We start from the raw sequence: 21,821 nt of genomic DNA, 5'->3' as shown, positions 1-21,821 counted from the left end.
TCGCAATCGTGTGGCAGGTTAAACTCAGTCAGGGAACAAACCGAGGAAGAACTTCAGAGGCATCTCAGCATTTCACTTTTGTTGATTAACTCTGAAGGGCTCATATGCCCCAAGCGTGTGTCTGTATAAGCCCCTGTGAGTGTGTGTGAGATTTAGAGATATACCATCTTGCTAATACAAAGATTCTAAGAAACGCACTCACTCACACACATTTTCCAGCACCCCAGTCACGTAGAGTGAAGACATGACCTGTCAATCACAGAGTCCACACGTTCAGCAGGGTTTCTAATTGCCTAAAATCTATCTGAAGCAAGTCGACTCGGGCTTCAGCTCCAATCGCGTCTCGCCCTCATCACCGCCAACATCAAGAGCTTCAGAGCGGCCGCATTCAAACCGCCCACGACAGCTCGGCCTCATCCAGACCCATTCGATCTAATAACCTTCAACTCCTCCTCTTCAGCCCATCAGCGCAGCGTGTTTTACCTTGGAGATCAAATACTCTGTGTTTCTTCTCCCCCTGGAGTATTCAAATTAAGCGGCTTCAAAGACAGCCGAGACCCGCTGCTGCGATACAAAGACTATGTTACAGTCATTTTTTTTCAAAGTGGTAGCTTCTGCGAAAAGACTCCAAACTCTGTCGTTTGGCCTCAGGTTGCGTTCATAGGCGATGCTCTGCAACTGTTTCTCATCTACTGGAAAGTCAAACGACTTGAACTCTGGACGCTTCTGGATCAGTCCTGTGTAAACGTGTGGAGGAGGAGAAGAGGCAGACACCACATGAACAACAACTAAAAACACTAATGTCTGATTAGTTGAGCAGGAAAAAACGTTTGGCAGCTTTGAGCAAAACCAAGAAACCAAGCAAAAACACACCATAACTGATTTAAATAATTTTAGCTTCTATATTTAGTTTATTTCAAAGATTGCTGATTTTTAAACCAAATCTCAGATTCTTGTTCTACATACTGCTTTCCTTTGATCACTCTCTTTTATTTTGAAAACTACTATATCAATCAATATTTTACTAATCTTTCACCGTGTGGGTTCAAATTCAGCTGGATGAGTTTTGATTTTAACCTTTCAGCTGATGAACTTCAGACTCATTCAAATCCTGGTAAAGTTGGAGGGAAATCATCAGGAAGGAGAAGCTGCCTCTTCTTCTTCTTCAGGTGTTTACATGACCACGTGTCTGCTACTCACTTTAAATTCTGTGACACTCCTCTGTTCAAACTCACAGTAAGATCAAAATGACTCCCTGATTGTTGTGCTCTTTTACATTAAAAATCCATAACTTTTGAATGGTAGAAGACTGCACATCCCAGATTAGAGTGTGAACATCGTAATAAAGAGCAATAAATAAACTTTTAAAATCCTCTTTTATAAACTGATTTGCCACAAAAGATTTATCTGTTTTAAAACTTAAATTCCTGAATAGAAAAAGATTTTAAAAAAAGTTAAATTCTATCCCTAACAAACTTTTCCTGTTGCAGAAGAAAAACAAAGTTTAAATGCTGTTTCGCTGTGACTTCGATGATTTCTCTAATTCAGTGTTCAGTTCATTTAGTAACAAACATAATATTTAAATCTGAAGCTTCTCTTCCTCCTTGTTGGTGCTCTCCCGCCACAAACTAACGGCTCACGTGGGATTCAAGTTAAACTGCATCACCAAAGCTCCTCGTGATTTCACCAGCAGGAACTTCTCTCAAACTGAGAAATTCATATTTTATTTTCTGATGAGTGAAGTATCATTCAGACAATCAAGCACCCTTTGAGTTTTACTCTCTTCATTTGGGCAAAAACAACCTTCAATGAAATTCACAGCAGCCAGCGCTGAGCAGGTCAGAGGTCAGAGAACAAAAGCAGAGATTCTTACCTTTTCACGTCGTTTTCTTCTTAAACATCAACAAGTTTAAAAATCTGAATCTGTTTAGTTAAAAAAAAAAAAGTTCCTCAGACGTTAATGTGAATAAAAAGAGCTAAAGCAGTGCGTGGTTCCTCTGTCCAGAGCACCAAACACACTGATACTCCCATGTGGGAAATGGTGACTGACTGTGTGTGTGTGTGTGTGTGTGTGTGTGTGTGTGTGTGTGTGTGTTGACCTGCTTCTTGCAGGGGGGTGTTGGTGTTCGGGAGAGGAGGGGTGACAACAGTTGGGGAGGTTATTTTAGGACCAACCCTCACCCACCCCCCTCACACATACATATACACACACACACACACACACACACATACACAGTAGCCCTGGAGTCTGGGTGTCATTCTTACCACTTAAAACACACACACCACTCTGTTGTACTCTCCCTTTTCTCTCACACACACATTCACTCTCACACCACTGTGTTAAATTCACTGATACCTCAGTCATCATCTCTGGTGCACAAAGAAAATAAAATCAGTTTAATAAACTGTGAATCAATATGAAAAAGACTCTTTTCATATCAGATCATCAGCCCCACTTTAACGTCCTGTTGTTTGATGCTTGTGCACTGAGCAGCAGAATTTCCTATCTAATAACATTTGATGATGAAACCGATGTGAAAATGTATCAATGAATTCACTGCGAGAAGCTTCAGATGGTCATTAATTAAAGATTCAACAACACAATAAGTTTACAATCCATTCTCTCTCTCTCTCTCTCACACACACACACACACACACACACACGCACACACGCACACACACACACGAATTGTCTGCAGTGCAACAGCTGCCAATTGTGACAGTTATGAGGGAGCAAAGGACAGAGAGAGAGAGAGAGAGAGAGAGAGAGAGAGAGAGAGAGAGAGAGAGAGAGAGAGAGAGAGAGAGAGAGAGAGAGAGAGAGAGAGAGAGAGAGAGAGTGGTTAAGGCTATTTCCTAGAAAGAAAACACATTTCATCATAAAAATAATAATAAATGTGTGACTGTGTCAAAGCCTGAAACCTGAGAGACTATTTTCCTTTAAGATCAGCTGTTTTATTCACTGTTTAATATCTGCATGCGACAGGACTGAAGATCGTCGCTGAATCACTGACTTTAAAGGTGAAAGTGTTTGATTCAGTGTTTTTATTGGTTCTAATCAGCTGCTCTGTTTGTTGAGCAGAGGAAGAAACCTCTGTGGAGGATTCAGCTAAAGGTAATAATAATCCCACGCTACTTCATGATGTCACCAAACGACAACTTTTGTTAGTACTTTGATTAAGGACCCCTAATGGCAGAAATTACAGACTATCCCCCAGTTCCAGTGTCCCCCTGACATCTCAAACCCTGAGCCCTGAGCCTTAATAGACGTCAGCTGGTATGTGATTGAGTGTCAGAGGTGGCAAGGGCTGGGAATGGTATAAATAGTAATGGGACAGCACTTGGTAAATTATCACGTTACCTTGACAACACGAAAACGATGCCATGCTCCTTTCTATTGTAGGTTTTGGACTTTTTAACTGCTAAATTACAAATCCACAGTCTTGGAATATCCCCTGATGTAATGAAGACATATTTGGAATTTATTATGTTATCATGGAACAAGCAACTACGCATTGTTCTATTCATGAATCCCCAAACTATGCGTTAACACTTACATGCAAACTTCTTTTTTCTTTAAGGTTCCGTGATTGAATTGGATGCCCCTTCCATGGTCATTTGTTTGTTTACGTGTCGTCTTCTTTATTTTTCTTATATCTATATTCCTTTTTGTTGCGTTTGTTTACCTTTTATATTTCTGGGCTTCCCCTGGTAAGGGGGCAGTTCCCTCAGGCAAAGTCAGCAAAGATGCCCGCTTACGGAAAGGGCGCAGGCAGGGCGCTCTCGAGCCCTCGACCACTTAACGATTGGTCAATGGGACAGCCCTAAGCCATCACAGACTTAGTGAGAATGCACATCAAAGGGAGTGAGTCTGTGAGTCTTCAGTTTGGAACTGGAGGTATGTGTTTAAGGTCTGCTGTGACTCAGGCAACTAAAATTACTTGGTTACAGTTAAATAAACACTGTTTTCATGGTTAGCAGAAAGAAACCAGTGTTACATGACTACATGATAGCTCTTTGCTTACAGGAGCTGTAATTCACTCCCTGTCAGTTCAATGTAAATATAAGTTGTTTTCCTCATTCAATGAAGTTACAGACAGTTGTTTTGAGTCTTATATAATATCACAAGTCTTCATAAGCAAACTGCAGGTCGGCTTTCTGTCAGCCTCATAACAACACATTCAAGAAGTGTGAGAAGAAGTCAAGCCCTGCCAGCAAACTGACCTGGTTGAAACTTGATATATGAAAGTTTTGCCTGATACTGTGTCTGTGTGTGTTTGCTCTAACACACCTTTGTGTTTTTGTAACAGTGACGATCTTTTCTCATCACTAATCTTAAAGACAGTTCACTACCTGCCCTCCTGCAGAACTGAGGTTCTGGAGCTGAAGGGTCTTCGCTGACAGTGATGATATTTGAGTGTGAGTGAGTTGAAAAGGTCAGTTGAACTTTGTGAACCAGCAACTCCCTCTTCCTACTTTCCTACTTTCCTTCTTTCTTTCCCTCTTTCCTTCCATCTGTCCTTCCTCCCTCCTTTCCTTTACATTAATATCCATCCCTCCATGTCAAGGGCAGTTCCCAGGATTCCTGGCGTAGCAGCAAGAGTGACATCAGCAGACAGAAATATCACGACAGCTGGGAGACAGCGGCTATGTTCTGGACTGTGTTTAAATAAAGCTTTGTGGGACACTCAGATCACGTTCACTGTACAAACCTGATGTGGGATGAGTTTAAGATGAACTCAGAGCAAACACAAAGCCTTTAAGACAAGCGGGCGGAGGTCCAGCATCCAAAACTGCTACACAAACTGTACAAATAAAGATGTACAGTCGAAGATACAGTCCTGCCCGCATGGTTTGACTGACAGATGACACCATAGCAACGAGCTCAAAACAACAACAATGAAGATTAAATACAAGACAGGAGTCAGAGTCGAGTCTCACGTCCCCAGTGTTTGAGTCTGAGTCCAAGTTCAAGTTCAAGTTCAAGTCCCAAAGTGGCGTCCAGTGCTCCACTGTTAGTCAGAAACAACATACAAATAAAAAAGGTCGACATTAAACACAAATGACACAGATGTCGACATTTCAAAGGGAAATTTGTTGTGTTACACAACAGCCAGAAAAACCCAGTCAGAGTCCCGGTCTCCATCTTCTAGTCCCAATGCAGACGATGCTTCTAGTCCAAGTCAAGTCACTGGGATCAGGTACTACAACACTGTTAATGACTATATACTAATATATACAGAATGTGGTGCAGGTGCAAATGAACTGAGCTGCATAAAAATAACAATGTTTTTATTAATATGCTAAAATGTTCTTTATAAGTTTTCTAATTAGTTTTTATATAAATCTCCATTGCACTTTTTTATGATGTTATAAAGTTGGTGTGCTACTGCAGACTGAATCGCTAAAATTACTGCTGCATGTGTCTGATACATACAATGTGAGCAAGTGTGTGTGCGTGTGTGTGTGTGTTAGAGTGTAAATATCCTGTGCAGCCTCTCCCACTCAGACCAGCCCAGGACATTCTCCATGCAGCTGTTACACAGCGCCTGCAGCCGGACGCTAAGAATGGCTGAGAGGCTGGCATACCAACACACACACACACACACACACACACACACACACACACACACACACACACACACAGAAACAGTGGTTGCATCACTATAATCATGTCCTACAGTCGCTCCGTGGCAAGGTCAGGTTATAGAAAAACGCCCTGCAGGCAAATGTATTATAAATATGACAGAGGGAGGAAGAGAGAGACACAGAGGGAAGAAAAGAAGGAGAGGATAAAAGAAAGAAACAAAGCAAGAAAAGAGCAGCGAGGACAGGATGAAGAAAAAGAGAGATCACCAGAGGCGTGAATCCAATTTCAAAGAGCAGTCTGGTGATCTGTCTGCTCCCATCTGCCGAACACCACGCCCGCAATTAAGTCAAATAAAGCTCGGGCCGAGTCCGACCCAGATGCTCCGTGTCAAGGTGATGTCCAATCAGACACTCGGTGTGTGGCTATGAGCCCCGACAGGGTGAATCTAGGTGAAGCTCATTATCTAAATGCAGACATCAGCTGCTGATGGCGCTAAAGAACTTTATTATAAAACACCTGTGGTTAGCAGCAATGCTACACTGCTCACAGACAGGTCTGAAATGTAGCATTTGTGGCTATCAGGTAATAATAATATAAACCTTCATCTCACAGTATAAGATAAAAGATAATTATTACAGCAATTTAATCAAATCATGTCTGTGTGTTAAATACAGAGCGTGAACTAGGACACAGTTAGCTTAGCTTAGCCTGAGTCCATTCAAAACTCAAAAAAAAAAAATGTGATTAATCCTGGTTTTAGGGGGGGATTATGTACGAAACTTTCCAGACAACTGTTGGAAGAGTTAAGTTGCCAGGTTTGGTACAGAGACAAAACACAGCTACAGCCTTGTCCACGTAGTCAATGCTTAAATACACTTTTGTAACTCTCCCCTTATATCTAAAATCCTTCATTTTTACATTTCAGCATTAAATAAATGAGATAAAACATGTTATTAATGAGCCTTAGAACTGTTGGTACATGTACTTCTTTCTTCTTTTAACAGAGCCAGAATAGCAGTTTTTTTCAGCCAGGAGCAAGTATTTTAAATGGCACAGTACATGGACTTTAATCTGTGCTGCAGATTGTGACAATTGAAAAGGCGTGAACTAAGACAAAATGGACAAAATTAACAGTTAAACACAGATTTTGTTTATATAAATATATATATATATATATATATATATATATATATATATTTACCATCAGAAATTCTGAGTGATGTTAAAGGAAAATTTTTGTTACAGTTTTTTAGCTAGAATTCATTTCCCAACTATTATTATTAATATAACTTATAACTTACTATTAACACAGTATAAGCATACGATTAAGTCCACAACATGAATAAAAGAATATTGTGTTCAAATGACCTTATCTTTTTCTATATTATCATTCCCTCCACCTGTAGCTTTGTATTGTGTTGAAAAGGTGTGTCTAACTGATGGTGTTGTAATACAACAGATTGACCACTAGATGGAGGCATCAACCAGGGAATGAGTGCTCTGTCCCACAGACGCTCTCAGCTTCCACCCGTTCTGGTCTTTACTGCTCTCATCAGTAAAACTAAAACACAACAGCTAAATGATGAAGAAGAGATAAAACAATTCAAACTGAAGTTTCCTCCTGTTTCACAAAAAGTGTTTTTACTTTATTTAACACTGTTGCTCGCTCCACATGCACACTGCTTTTCTTGGGTCCCAAGTACAAATGGATCCATAAACATTCATTATCTGAAAAAAACAAGTTGACTACAGAGGGAATCAGACGCCTTAACCTCCACATTAACTGTGTGAAACTGTGATGTGTATGCTGATTGGATGTGTGGATCCTGAGGCGAAGTTGGCTGCAGCTACAGGAGGCCTCCCCACCTTCCTCGCCCGCTGAGCCCTCATTGGAGCGGCACCTGGTCCAGCCAACCAATCAACCACCGAGAGTACTAGGCTGATATCCACAGCTCGCCGGCGTACCTTCTGTGGTTGTGGAGCTTCTGCTGTTAAACTCTGTCAAGTAGCACTAAGGTAGTAGTCAGGCTTTGTGGGGACTGGTCCAGGTTTAGAGAGAACCAGAACTGACTACACACATGTAGAAAACTCTTTTGTTTAGACCAACTAGGAAGAGTTGCTGTGTGGCTGATTTTTTGTTTTAGGACACAGTTGTCAGAGTTTTTGTTTTAGAAAGTCAGTTTGAGGGGCGACCAGATGGCTGAGTGGTTAGGGCACGCACCACAGGAGCTGATGCTCTTGGCAGCCAAGTCGCCAGTTCGTCTTCTGACTGGCACAACTCTTTCCTGCATGTCATTCCCTGTCTCTCTGCCCCTTTCCTGTCACTCTCTACTGTCCTATCCAATAAAGACAAAAATGCATCATTTTTAAATAGGCATCTGGAGTAGAGAGAGAATGCAGAACATCTGTGATGACCCTCAGCTCAAATGACGATGTGCATCCGTCCTGTTTCACTGTTGAACTTCATTCACAAAAAGTTGCTGCTTGCTGATGATTACGACAGAACTGTGTGACCACTGAGATCTTCTGCAGGCTGCAGCTCAGATCTGACACCAACACAGGCGTCAGAATGCACGCAGCGTGAACAAAAACCAGAAGGCGTCACATCTGTGTCTGTGTTGCATTGCATTGTGTTGTGTTGTGTTGTTGCCTGTCTGACTGCACTGAGGCGATCTACAGTATCTGTCCTGCCGTTGTTGTGTCTTATTGTCCTCTTTGTCTGTTGACGAGCTCTGACAAGCTGCCAAATCTGAACACATGAAGGACTGAAGATTCATTTATTGTCATGACAACGCTGACAAAGTCTGGGCAATGGAAGACGCTTCATGTCACTTGAATGTCTTCGGCTCCAATTATGACTTAACCCAGTTCATACAGATTAAAACTCATAAAGCTGCTGGATTAATTCAGCCTGAGAGAAGAATGTGGAAATTTATTGTTTATCATTTATTCTAAATATAAAAAACACAAAAATGAAAAGTACAACACTAGTCAACACTAAAATAATTGTTTCACTATTTGTTTCTTTCACTCTCTAGTAGTTACAGTATATTCTGAGAGGCTCTCGCCACCAGGGGGCGCAACCAGGTGACCCAGTACTGTTACATTCTCACGCTGCTGCAGTGGTTCACAGGTGTTCCCCATGACTGCAGCAAAACACAACCTCTTCACAAACAGAAATGTGTTGGAAAGTAGAATTTGGTTGTGGTGAGGAATCAAGGACAAGCGGCATCAGCTGCACACACACACACACATACACACAAATTAGGACACACACACAGAGTCAGAATGACATCAGTCACCCGCACCACAAAGCTGTAGTTGTAACTCTGTCTCTCACACAGACACACACATTGTCATCACTGTTAGTCTGACCTTGTCACTTCAGTCACTTCCCAGAACCAGGCAGTGAGCCAGCACATCCCATAACTACACACACACACACACACACACACACTGTGGAGCCCTCAAAGTTGTGTAATCAGAAAACAAACAGATGCTGATGCTGTCAGATTGATGGTCTGTGTTCCTTACACTAACATCTGTAAGGTTGTAAGTAAAAAAAGATAAAAGTCTGACTCTCACTTCTTCAGACAGGTTGTGTGAGGATGAACTGTTGTGAGTCCTCATGAGTTACCTTCTCTCCACACTGTGATTTGTGACGTTGAATATCAGACAACACATTATTCCTGAAAGTCCAATAAAATCACCTTAAAACAGTAAGAATATGGGACCAAATAAATGTCACCTGATTTACAGTCTGACTCACAGGACGTAGACTCTGGGTTTAAACTGCTGCCTGTTCCAACAACCTCAGTCTCCAACACCACACACTGAAAATGACGACTTTTGATTTGGATCACATGACCAAACGGTTGACAAACATCTTCGCTGGGAGCAGTGTCGCTGCCTCCTGGGCTCAAGAGGAGAGCCGCCCAAGAGGACTGTCATTGGTTTAAAGCAGTGGTTCTCAAAGTGGGGTCCAGGGACCTCCAGCAGCCTATGAGGGTGTTCCTGGGGGTCCCCAGCAAAAAGGGGAACACTTTATTTTCCCTGTAATTCCATCCATCAGTAACACAATGACAGAATGTGTGACTGTGTTCGTCATGGGTTTAAATACTTTCTGAAATAAAACCTCTAAAGCACAAATCTTATCAGATGAGGGTCTGTGATCTAATCTATGTCAGTTAGCTTGAGTGTTTTTTCCCCAGTAGCAGAATGATAAGGGTGCAGCTCTGACACAGCCCTGTGGAGAGAGGTCTGGCTATGTGAGACCTAATTTATGACAAAACCGGTCACAGTAACTGTTCATATTATTGAGATGTGTCAGAGATTTGAGCCTCATCAGGCTATCACACATCAGGTCAACAAAAAGCCTATCAGGGCTTCACTGAGTACCCTCCATCCTCCGCTGGTCCAAACTGCTCTATCCCCATGCTAAGATGTGTATACCAGTATTTCTGCAGCAGTGAGTTACTTATGTAACTACATAAATAACCATTTTCCACCAAATGAAACTGGCTCCTCTGGTTTTCCCGGAAAAACTTGCAGTGGGAAAACGAAAGAAGAGATGACGCATGTAAGAATTTCTGCGTGAGAGTGACTCAGCTACAGACGAGATTTCTGACAGGAAACAGAAAACATCTGATGTCTCTCACTTTCTCTCTCTCTCTCTCTCTCTCTCTGTCTCACACACAAACACACACACACAGTCTACTTTCTCCTCACTTTCCCTCCAGTGTGTTGAGCATTAGAGTGTCTGGAGTTGTTACTGGAAGGCTGCTGCTGCTGCCATGTTTTATTCAGGGGGCACACACAGGAGAGGAGAGGAGAGGAGAGGAGAGGAGAGGAGAGGAAGTAAGAAAGGAGAGGAGAGGAGAGGAGAGGAGAGGAGAGGAGAGGAGAGGAGAGCAGAGAGGAGAGGAGAGGAGAGACCCTCTGAGCAGCAGCCTGATGAAGAGGAAACATCTGAGTCACTGTAGTTAAAAATACACACTCATCAATAAAAGATGACTGAATCAGACTGAATCTGAGCAGGATAAAACAGCATCTTTGTGAATGAATGAATGAAGCTGAAGCCTCTGTAATGTTTCCTGTTTGATCATCACATGTGTAATGACAACACATGAACACAACACTGCTCAGGTCTGGGAGAGTCCTGCATGTCAGGTTTTTCCACCTATACAACAATAACAAAGATGACAAGAGAGAATATGAGACACTGATTCTCAAAACTCTTGACGTAAACACCTGAGTGGACATGTAATTTGAAAAAGGTCGATCGATGAACAAATTCCTGCAGAAGATTGTGTACAAAATGAGCAGAATGTGAATGAATGAATGAAATTGCTGCAGCTGATGTAAAATAATCCACATATGGATCAGTTTCATGTGAGTTCAGACACAGGTGCTCAGCCTAAACAGGGACACCGATTTAAAAACAACAGCAGTAAATAGCTGTGTTGTTGTATTTCAGGCGTGTTTCCCCTTTAAGAGCTTGATGCTCAGCTTGTAGAGGATTTAGACTCTTCACAGAGGGAGCAAATTAAACATGAGGGGGACTGGGTTCTGTCCATGAACCAAACTGAATCAGAGTTTTCTTGCTTCTCTTACAGAAAATCCTCTGTGATGAAGAGGAGGAGCTCAGTCTGATGATGAAGCTGACTGCTCAAGGTCTGGGAGGCTGCACACTCACTGAAGTTACATAAATACACGGACGGTCAACTGCGTGACTCATGAAAGCCAGTCGTTACATAACACTGAGGCTGTGGAGAGAAGAGGGGCATTATGGGAAATTGGGTGCCTGAGATCAGACGGTTGGTTCGACTGGTGTTCTACTGTCTTCATTAACTCAACACGAGGCAGCTAAAAGGCGTTCCTGACATACATGTAAATAGGAACTGTTCTCCTGCCTGCCACAGAGGTCACCAGAGGTCACACAGAGGTCACATACAGACCCACTACCTGATGCTCGATGTTACACACTGATGTAACCTGCCTCAAGGCTAAATAATTGCTGCTAACACTTCACACCACAAAAATAAAACAAGATAGAAGTCAAAGCAAAAGAGGACGAGCACACAAACCAGTGGTTACTGGTAAAAACGTCACTTTCTGTCTGTTGAGTCCATGGCACAGTCCCCAGCATCATGGAAAGGTGCTGGTTAAGTGACCTGGTTTCTATGAGCAGTGCTTTGGTGCAGACATATGTTTGAATAGACAAGAGCGGACCATGATGCATCTGTGCACTGCATTGTGGGACAGCTCTCTGGGTTCTGAACATATTATGATGATGTCACATGGCTTGTTATTTGAATCAGAAGTGACCAGCACCGTCACAGAGTGCTGTGTTTACCTTGAGCTGCACCAGGTGGACATCCACATGTCTGTTGTCACTGTCTTGTCCCACCGAGTGTGTGAGCTGTGTGACTCTGTCGCTGGTCGCTCTCAGCCACTTCTCGATCTCCGGGAGGTGGAGGACGACCTTCCAGTCGGCTCCGGTGTGGAGCGGTGGAGGTTTCTTTGACCTGCAACAACACATATTGTGGATGAGACTGTGCACTATCTGTGGTTCTACATTAACAACAGGCTACATGACAACATGTAATGGGACAGAGGACGATTGTAGTGACAAATCCACAGAAGATCATCAACAACCAATGGTTTTGTTTTACTGCCTGAAACACAGGCCACTTCCTGCTCAGCATCCCACAGCAGAAACACACAGGTAGAGACCAGTTGCTGAGGAAAGTGGAACATCAAGCAGCAAAAAAGACATATATTTTTCTCAGGAGGTGGTGGAGAACAAGAACAGAGCTAAAAGGGAGGGAATACTGAACACAAACACTTCTCCGATGGGATTATCACGTTGTCCTGTGTCTTTTGAATGTGTAAATTAAGGTCAGGTCAGGTCTGTGTGTCTGTCTTCTAACAATGTTTAAACTATAGATTAAGGAACTTTAACTGAAGCTTTAAGTGGAGAAAGGGAAGAATTGGTTTATTTGTTGTATATTTTTAGTCCAACAAGCTTTAATATGAGATCTAATAAACCAACAGCTTTAAAGCTAAATATCTTCTACTCATGACTCTTTTGTCACATTGGAGGTAAAACTATCCAGTATTTCAGAGATATAAAAGTTAATAGTAGAAATTCAGAAGGTCAGGAGAAGAGAAACAGTTACAATTAAATACAAACTGAAAAACATCAGGAATCAAACATTAGATTCTCCTCCTCATCATCATGGCTGATTTCTTACCTCCTGGAGGGGTCCTGGCCCAGGTGAGGTGCTACCCCAGTAACAATGCCTCGGCCGGGGTCAGGGCCAAGCGAGGAGGCCCCATCCTGGGTCTGATGGTCCGGGTCCAGGCTGAGATGGGCAGCGGGAGAGGTGGAGCTGTCCGGGTCCACGGTTGGGGTGACGGGTGTGATGGAAGTGACCATGGGGGACGGTGGCTCAGGGGCCACAGGTGAGAGAGCTACAATGCTCATGGTGTAAGAGAGGGAGAGAGAGGTGCAGGATTCCTAATGTGGGTGGATGAGCTTCATTGGAGTAAACTGGAGAGAGAGAGAAAGAGGTGATGGTCAAGTGAAATTCAAAGATTAAGAGACAGAGCATAAAACAAGAGTGAAGGGACAAAAAACTAGAGAAGAAGGAAGGAAAGGGCACATTAATAACAGAAGGAATCATAAATGGGTGGAATGAGGGAGGAAAGCAACAACAAACATAATGAGGAAGGACAGAACAAATAAACGAATTATTGAAAATTCCTGGGAATTAAAAAAGAAATAAAATAACAAAGAAGCAAATAAGTCATCACAATGAAGGCATCACAAACAAATCTTATTAGTTAAAGGTAAATAAAAGTGAATCTGTCTCAGTAAAACAAAGCTTTACTGTAGTTTAGTATAAAAACAGGACAAATTCATGAAATTGAGAGAATATTTGAGGATCAAAGATATTTTATAAAATGAAATCATTTATATACATCGCGCTTCACAATTTTGTCTCTCTTTCACCCAGTCTCACACACACACACACACACACACACACACACACACACACACACACACACACACACACACACACACACACACACACACCAATGGCTGCAGACCTGCACGTGCCGGCCTGATGACAGGACAAAGCTGCGATTTGATGTGCAGACAAGATGAACCGGGGATCGAACCAACAACTGTGCAGTTGCTGGTTTTAGGATTAAAAGCTCAGTGAGGTTTAGTTTGAATAAAGTTTTGGGGTCAGGGAGCTTTGCCTTCACCACCATATCTACTGAGAGTGTGATTACCCACTGAAATGAATTGATCCAGAGAGTTTAGAAATTACGCAGTAAAAATTCCTGGGTGTGTCACAGTGATGGTTAAGTTTATGGCTATGAGCACGCATGCACGCATGCACACACACACACACACACACACACACACACACACACACACACACACACACACACACACACACACACACACACACACACACACACACACACACACACACACACACACACACAGCACTACCAACATGTGTGTATTGTAACAGTCCATTATCTGCACTGGAGGAAAGACAAGCTAGAAATCAATGAGCTGCAGGAGACAGTACTGCTGCTGCTCTCATAGGAGGATGATACACTGTTCTTCAGGCTCTGGGTGCACACACACGCACAAACACAACCACACACAAAGGCACTGTCCTACATCCAAGAACAACAGCTCACACCGACACAGCCCAACGTGCAAAGAAAGAGACGAACACAACAGTGTAGAGATTAGAGGCAAACTTGAGAAGTTTGTTAAGCAGGAAATCATTCAGGATTTCAGTCAGCAGACAGGGCTGCAGCAACACTAAGGTCATGCTCTTCATACTATTTCTGGTCATTTTGACGGGAGATTACATACTGTAGTTACACAAATCTTTTTCCAAGGCTGCTTCTGGCATTTCTTGTCTTTAAATATGACAAGACCATCAAGTGTGGAGATATTCTATAATTCACAGAAAATATCACTGAGAATAATAAAATAAAAACATGAACTGTAGTGAAGTGGACATAATTCAGACTGTGGTTCACTGCCTCTTCACTGAATGTGAATGCAGGATCTAATCCCTCATTAGATCCATTTGGTTTTAAGTCACTTAAAGGTTTTCTTAAAATAATAAGAACTGCATCCAAAACAGACCCCAACTCTAGCAGTAATGTATAAATAAGTGTATTTCCACCATCTGAAGATCAATAAAATCTTAAAGCAAATAAAAACAATGTTAGAAATATCAGATTTCAGGAGTACATATGTGAATAATCCAGTGAACACACACAGAGGACTGAGTGTCACTTTAAATCTTTCAGTCTGATGCAGTATTTCCAATTCACAAAGCCTTCTGGCCAATAAGAGGTCAGCAAGGAGTGAGTGATGAGTCAATTGGACAGGACAGCTGAAGTATATTATTGCCCGACCTTTCAGTCAGATATCTGGCGTCCAACTGTCAAAATACGCAAACACAGACATAAATCCCATTCTGACCTTCATACAGTGATGAAAACATTGGCCCAGTGTCACACAGACACAGATAAGGAGAGAAGCTTCCACTTCCTTGTCATCCATTTATGTATTTTCTCACATTGACACCTGTCTCTCATTCATCTATTCTATCTAACATTTAAAATTTGCTTGATGATATAAAGTATTAAATTAACCAACCAAGACTGAGAGAATAGCAGACAAATCAACCAAACTAAAATGCCCCTGGCCTTGGGTGTCGCAGGTGCCCAGGTTTTCGCGTTGGAGTCGAGAAAAAAGTCTCAAAACTTGCAAAAATAAATCCAAACTATAAGAAGGGCAACTGTCAACAGAATAGTCTCCAGGTCCCTGAACAGCATGGATGAAGAAATAAAGAAGAAACAAGATGTTGTGCTTTAAGCATCTGTTAGTGTTGGAGCTATTTGTTGACCAAAAACTGGACGCAGGTTACAAACCAAGCCAGGCCCGTAGCTGACAAGACACAAGATGTTCAAGACAGACAATAAATATAATACTGCATTTATCCAAGAACATAGTTTTGGAGTTGTTGGAAGGTGTATAAATTCATGTACCTCTGGCTCGCAGTACGACAAAAACCAAAACCTTCTGTGAAAACACAATTTAAGTTTGGAGAGCTAACTGAACTGAAAAATCTTACGGCTCTTGTGCTTTGACAGCTCCACACTGTGTTGACTTGCTTTGTGAATAGATAGATAAGACGCCATAACTGACCATCAGTGCAAAACAAAAACAAAACAAATCAACAAAATGATGGTAGTTTGCATGACAACACCATAATTATTAATGAAGGTGGAACAGGAACTGTCTACAGTTCTCATCCTGCAATAAAACATCCCATAAAACAGTTCATGGTTCAGCATTTATGGCTCAGCAATGATCTCTTAACAGAACTGCATAGGACAAACAGGAAATACACTCTTTCTTCCTTCAAGAAGGACAACCAACAACACACGAGCAGACTGTAAAAGTTGCATCCAGGCAAAACCCACAAAGAGAGAACAGCCACAGGAAAACTGGGAATACTGGGATATTTCAATTTCAACCAGCTGCTGACTCAACAAACTTTCAGACTTCTCTGTGGAGGAGCTGAGTGGATGCCTGGTATGAACTGTTTGAGCTATTAGCCTGCTGCTATCTGTACCTTCCCTTACGAAGAGAAAATGGCAACATGGTCAGAGGAGAATCTGTATTGTCCTGTCTGCTATGAAATCTTTAAAGATCCTGTCCTCCTGTCATGCAGCCACAGTTTTTGTAAAGCCTGTTGGCAGCTGTGGTGGAGCGGGAACCCAACAGGGTGTCCAATCTGTAAGAGAAGCTCTTCATTATACAATCCACCTCAAAACTTGGTACTAAGGAATTTGTGTGAGGATTTTTTAACGGAGAGAGCTGAGAGATTTTCACAAGGCTCTGCGAGTCTCTGCAGTCTGCACTCTGAGAAACTCAGACTCTTCTGTCTGCACCATCAGCAGCCAGTGTGTGTTGTGTGTCTGCATTCAGAGACACACAAAAACCACAGCTTCAGCCCCATCGATGAAGCTGCTCGGGATTACAAAGTATTACTTCAGAAACTCTTGAAGCCCCTACAGGAGAAACTTGAGCTCTTCAAGGACATTAAAGGAAACTTTGATCAAACGGCAAAAAACATTGAAGTTCAGGCACAAGACACAGAGAAGCAGATTAAGGACAACATCTTGATGCTTCAAAAGTTTCTCCAAAAGGAAGAGCAGGAAAGAATTGCTGAAGTGAGGAAGGAAAAGCAGCAGAAGAGTCAGATGATGAAGGAGAAGATGGAGGCTCTGAGCAGAGAGATAGCAGCTCTTTCAGACACAGTCAGAGCCACAGAGGAGGTGCTGAGAGCTGAAGATCTCTCATTCCTGCAGAGGTACAAGACTGCAGCTGAAACTGTCCACTGTTTCCCGCTGAATGGTCCACAGCTGATACCAGAGGGTCCAACAGACATGGACAAACACCTGAACAACCTGCCTTTCAACATCTTGGACAGGATGACGGTGGAGGTGACCAACACTAGGGCCGCCCAAATGCAGTACATGGACCCACTGTCGTTCCTCAATCTATCCAGGCTGACACTTGGAGAGACATGCTCCAGTTGTAATCCTGAATCATACAATACATCTCAGAGTAGAGTGTTGGCTCAAAAAAATGAGTGGCACAGGTATAAAGAGGAATTCATTAGCACTGAACTATGAGCCAAATTTTTAGGTCTCTCAACTGAAAGAACAAAGTCGCCACTGCCCCCCTCACCTGAAAGAAGACGGCTAACCCCACCCCCACCACCCCCCAAGGATGAACTACAGCCAACAAGCACCCTGTCTACGCCCATTACAAATTTTTAAAAAATTAAGGTGATTTATAAATTAACTAACCTAAGACTTACTGTCTAGTTTGATCATCATCATCATCGTCATCATCATCATCATCATGGGGCAAAGTGTGACTGGGAGATGAGTTAAGGTACTGAACTGATATATGTAAAGGATTTGCCTGAGAAACGTAATATTTTCACCATCATCCACAATTATCCACAATTTGTTGTTCTCTCATGTGAAAGAACTCACAACAGCTGATCACAACTTACAACACAATTCACAATCAGAATCAGATCAAAGTGCATTATGTTATCACATTCCTCAGACAGCCTGTCTGTCTTGTATCACATGAGAATTTAGAGCATCATCATGATGGCACAGTGACTCAGCAAGGAAGGCAAAAAAAACAATGAATTAAAAAATGAAATGAATGAAACTAGTTTTTACTGTATGTTCAAATTAACTGTATGAATGTTCAGATATTTACATACTGGTATTTTTGCAGCTCTGCTAAGGTCGGTTTTATTTAGTGACCAAAGTGTTTCTTTCCACAGCACTACTATATTCATTCTGCTCTGTTTTTTATTTTTGTGATCAGATGTCATTTTATCTAAAAGAAGAGTTTTCAAATTCAGATTTTCAACATATTTTTGATGAGGGAAGTAAATCTTTCCGTACTGTTGTGCACTAACTGCACACTGCTGTGTTCCAGAAATGCCTTCTGTGATTACATATGGACAAAATAAACACCTGATGATACAACAACAAAATCAATAAACAATAAAGTGATTTGTAAATTTACTGAATGTGGTTTCATCACTATCAACATGTGGAGTTTAGACTAGAACCTGGCAATTGCAACAACCCATCCATTTACACTGACTCTGCAAATACTGAATCCAAACCATCCAAACAAATATAAATAAATTCAGGTGATTTTACACAAAATCTTGGTTCTAGCACTAAGAGAATATTTAAAACTCTCACAGGAAAAAAAGCCAGTCAAAATAAATCACTGACTTTTGAAATTTTCACAACTAATGCTTGTGTGTGCGTGCGTGTGTGTTAGCTTACTGTGTGTGGTATCTTACTTTATATGGAGAATCGAACCACTGAGCTTTCTACTGTGGCATTTACTATTTTATATGAGCAAAGTCAAAAAGTCGTCACTTTGCAAAATGTTCTCATTGTGCAGGTCTGAAACCTTCCTGATCTCATGGTATTGTGTTTCAACAGCACGCCACTTTCAGGGACATTTCACGTCATTTATCGCTGGTATGGTTAGGGGTGGGGTTAGGGGTTAGTAAGAAATGATGTAATAACATGTGAAATGAGCCCAGGCTGCTAACAGTCAAACTCATTCTTAGAAAACACAGAAAAAAAAACAGCGCACACATCCACACTCTACCTCTCCATCTGCCCTGCATTTAAAGAATAATCCCAGATGGAGTAATCCAGACGCTTCGATATGTGGAGGCAGATCAGACATGTGGTCGGATGACAACAAACTCTCTTCCTCTATTTCAAAACCTCTCCCTTCTTTCTATCTCGTCCACTCACTGTTTTCTCACGCTTTCCCTCCACTGTCTCTCTCACTCTCTCCCACATATTCAGGCTGTCACAGCATGGCACCACGCACGCACGCACGCACGCACGCACGCACGCACGCACGCACGCACGCACGCACGCACGCACGCACGCACACAGCTCATGCGTGTCCTCCCCTTCATCTCAGCTGTGGCTTTAAATCCTTTTAAGCACCAGCAGACGCAGCGAACAGACAAATAAAATGTTTTATTCATATTCTCTTTTCTCTGCATAAAATATGCATCCAACTCCAAGTTCAGCCAGTCTGCAGGTTTCAGTGTCATGTGTAAAAGTCTGGTGAGAGTCTCGTGTTCATTTCCTCAATCAAAAAAATTAAGATAAAAGAATTTGTGAATAAATATACATTTGGCACATTTACCTATCAGTCCTTTTTAATCTGTTAATGTCTTTTCATTTGAATTATGAAAAAAAACAACAAAAAACTGGTATATGTCTTCACTTTTAATAAGGATAAAAATTCATAACTTAGTAGCAGTTGTTTACAAGATGTTTCTAAAGAAAACACACGTACATGTGCATGAATGTTTCTCCTCCTCTGATTTACTATAAACTTCAATAATTAAAAAAAAAAAAAGAAAAGTAAAAAGAAAAGACAAATCATGTCCATGACATGAGTCTGCTGGTTTTTTGGCTAAAAATGATTTTACCTTGTTGCACCAGTGTGTGAAATCTCTTTATTCTGTCTATCTCACACACACACACACACACACACACACACACACACACACACACACACAGTTACCACATAACCAGCAGCAGTGAGTGCAATGCAGTGCGGGTGTGACTCAGGCTCTGCATCGATCAGCATTAGCAGAAGTGAAGCACAGAAATTATGTCAGTGGAGCAGCAGAAGGAAAACCAGTCTGCCTCACAGGATTAATGACTGTAACCCAGTCCAGTCCAGTTCAGCGGGGGACAGGCAAGAGCAAGAGGCACCAACTGTATTTTCACTGATGTGTCTGAGTGTAGCACAAACAAGCTGCCGACTGTCACGATGATCAAGATCAAGGTTTCCTCAGACTGATGCAGTGAGATCTGCCAGAGATAAGAGGTCTCACTCTGTTGTTGTTGGAACTACAAAAGCACTTTATTATTGTACAAGTCGTGTTACAGAGAGGATGTTATTCTAAACAAAATGACCTTTGACCTCCACAAACATCCAGTTTTATGAATTTTAAAGGTTAATCTAAGACAATAAATCCTGTGCTATGTGGCATTTGTTGGTTGTTTTTTTTTGTTATATAAAAAATGTTTTAAAAAAGGTGAATATGATAAACTAGAATGTAACAAAATACCGGCATTGCTGGAAACATCACGTCACATGAGGAAACACCGCACCTCCAAAAGCTAATCACACAGACCTGTGAATTTTTAACAGTTCAATGAGTTTTTATATTTATCTAGAGAATCAGGTGATTTTTCTCTTTCTGATTTAGGGAAACTTTCTATGGAGCCTCAGAAGAGCCAAAAGATAATAATTTTACCTCAAACACACAAGATAAAGAAATATCACCACATTAAATTTGACTGGTTTATCTCGGAGTTTACAACTTTATTTTAACTACACTGTGTTTGGCTGACAAATGTTGGAATGGGAGGAAACATGAGTTGTGAAGAAAGCCTTCAGTGTAGTTTATATTCATGTGTATCAGCTGTCAGATCTTTTCCCCTGTCACACTGGTTTATTTAAATATATTTTAGAAGTACACAAGAAAAAGTGATGATCAGAGAAAAATTAGACAGAAATAAACTGAATTATGTGTATTTTTCTGTTCTATGCTGTGACCTCTTGGATGTGTTCCGAGACTCTTTGGAAGGCCCTAAACCACAAGTTGTGAACCACTTTTTTTCTTTCTTCACTTACTTATTTTCTTATTTTTCAAACTTTAGTCCAATTTATGTAATATATGTTTTCTTCTGCATTAATTTTATTTTTGAAGTCTCCCTGATCCATGTTCATAAGCATCAAAAAAACATTTAATAAATTATTTGCAACACACTATAATGTAGTTATGAGCAGATATAAGTTTAGTAATGTATCTGTTAACACTGACAACTCCTCCTGTGGACAGCTGTGAGTGGAGGCTGCTGTATGAACAGATAATGAACGACGATATAATAAAACACAGCTGGAATAATATAAACTATGTTGACAAATTACACATTTACATTAATAAACACTTACAACTACACTAGTCTTTCATAAAGTATTGTTTATTTATATTATATATATATATATATATATATATATATATATATATATATATATATATATAGGAGTTTGTTTATTTACTGCTTATAAATGTTAAATAGGGAAGTATCTTTTTTGTGTTAATTTATAACTTATTCTTTTACCAAACGTCCTTTAAAACCTTCTGTTCTCAGATATTCCTCTCATCATACTTCCTGTGTGAGGCGTGTCAGGATGAGGTCAGTGGGCAGGAATATATGTGACATCATCAGCATCACCACGAATGACCTCATCAGCCCCATAACCCCAGAGAGGGAGGGGTGGGGGAGAGGGTGAAGACAGAGCAGGGAAGTGGAGGAAAAAAAGGGAGCGGAAAGTGGGAGCATGAAGGGAACGAGATGAGGAGGTGGTGACGTGATGATCATAACGATAACTATGTTTTGATGATCACATGACTAAGATTGATCATCAGTCCTATCAGCTGTAATGAGATCGACAATGAATAAAGAGCCTATTACATTTTCTATCTGACATTTGACCTCTGTGACTCATCTACCT

The 21,821-nt window shown here is 41.3% G+C and overlaps 1 protein-coding gene across 3 annotated transcripts in view; it reads right to left on the bottom strand.

The window, feature by feature from the left end:
- akap6 (A kinase (PRKA) anchor protein 6) overlaps positions 1-21,821 on the bottom strand; it is a 193,083-nt gene that overhangs the window by 150,494 nt on the left and 20,768 nt on the right. For all 3 annotated transcript variants that reach the window (XM_071498843.1, XM_071498845.1, XM_071498844.1), the window contains exons 4-5: positions 12,847-13,145; positions 11,946-12,117 (exon numbers count right to left, since the gene is read on the bottom strand). In XM_071498843.1, the coding sequence (XP_071354944.1) occupies positions 11,946-12,117; positions 12,847-13,079 (405 nt within the window). In that variant the 5' untranslated portion in view covers positions 13,080-13,145. The remainder of the gene's footprint in view (positions 1-11,945; positions 12,118-12,846; positions 13,146-21,821) is intronic.

This window comes from Trachinotus anak, unplaced genomic scaffold (assembly GCF_046630095.1).
Source record: "Trachinotus anak isolate AG129_WGS33_773 ecotype Australia unplaced genomic scaffold, CSIRO_AGI_Tana_v1 ptg000015l, whole genome shotgun sequence".
NCBI classification, from domain to species: domain Eukaryota; kingdom Metazoa; phylum Chordata; class Actinopteri; order Carangiformes; family Carangidae; genus Trachinotus; species Trachinotus anak.
Note: the sequence above shows the minus strand (reverse complement) of the source record. Positions and strands in the feature narration are given on the sequence as shown.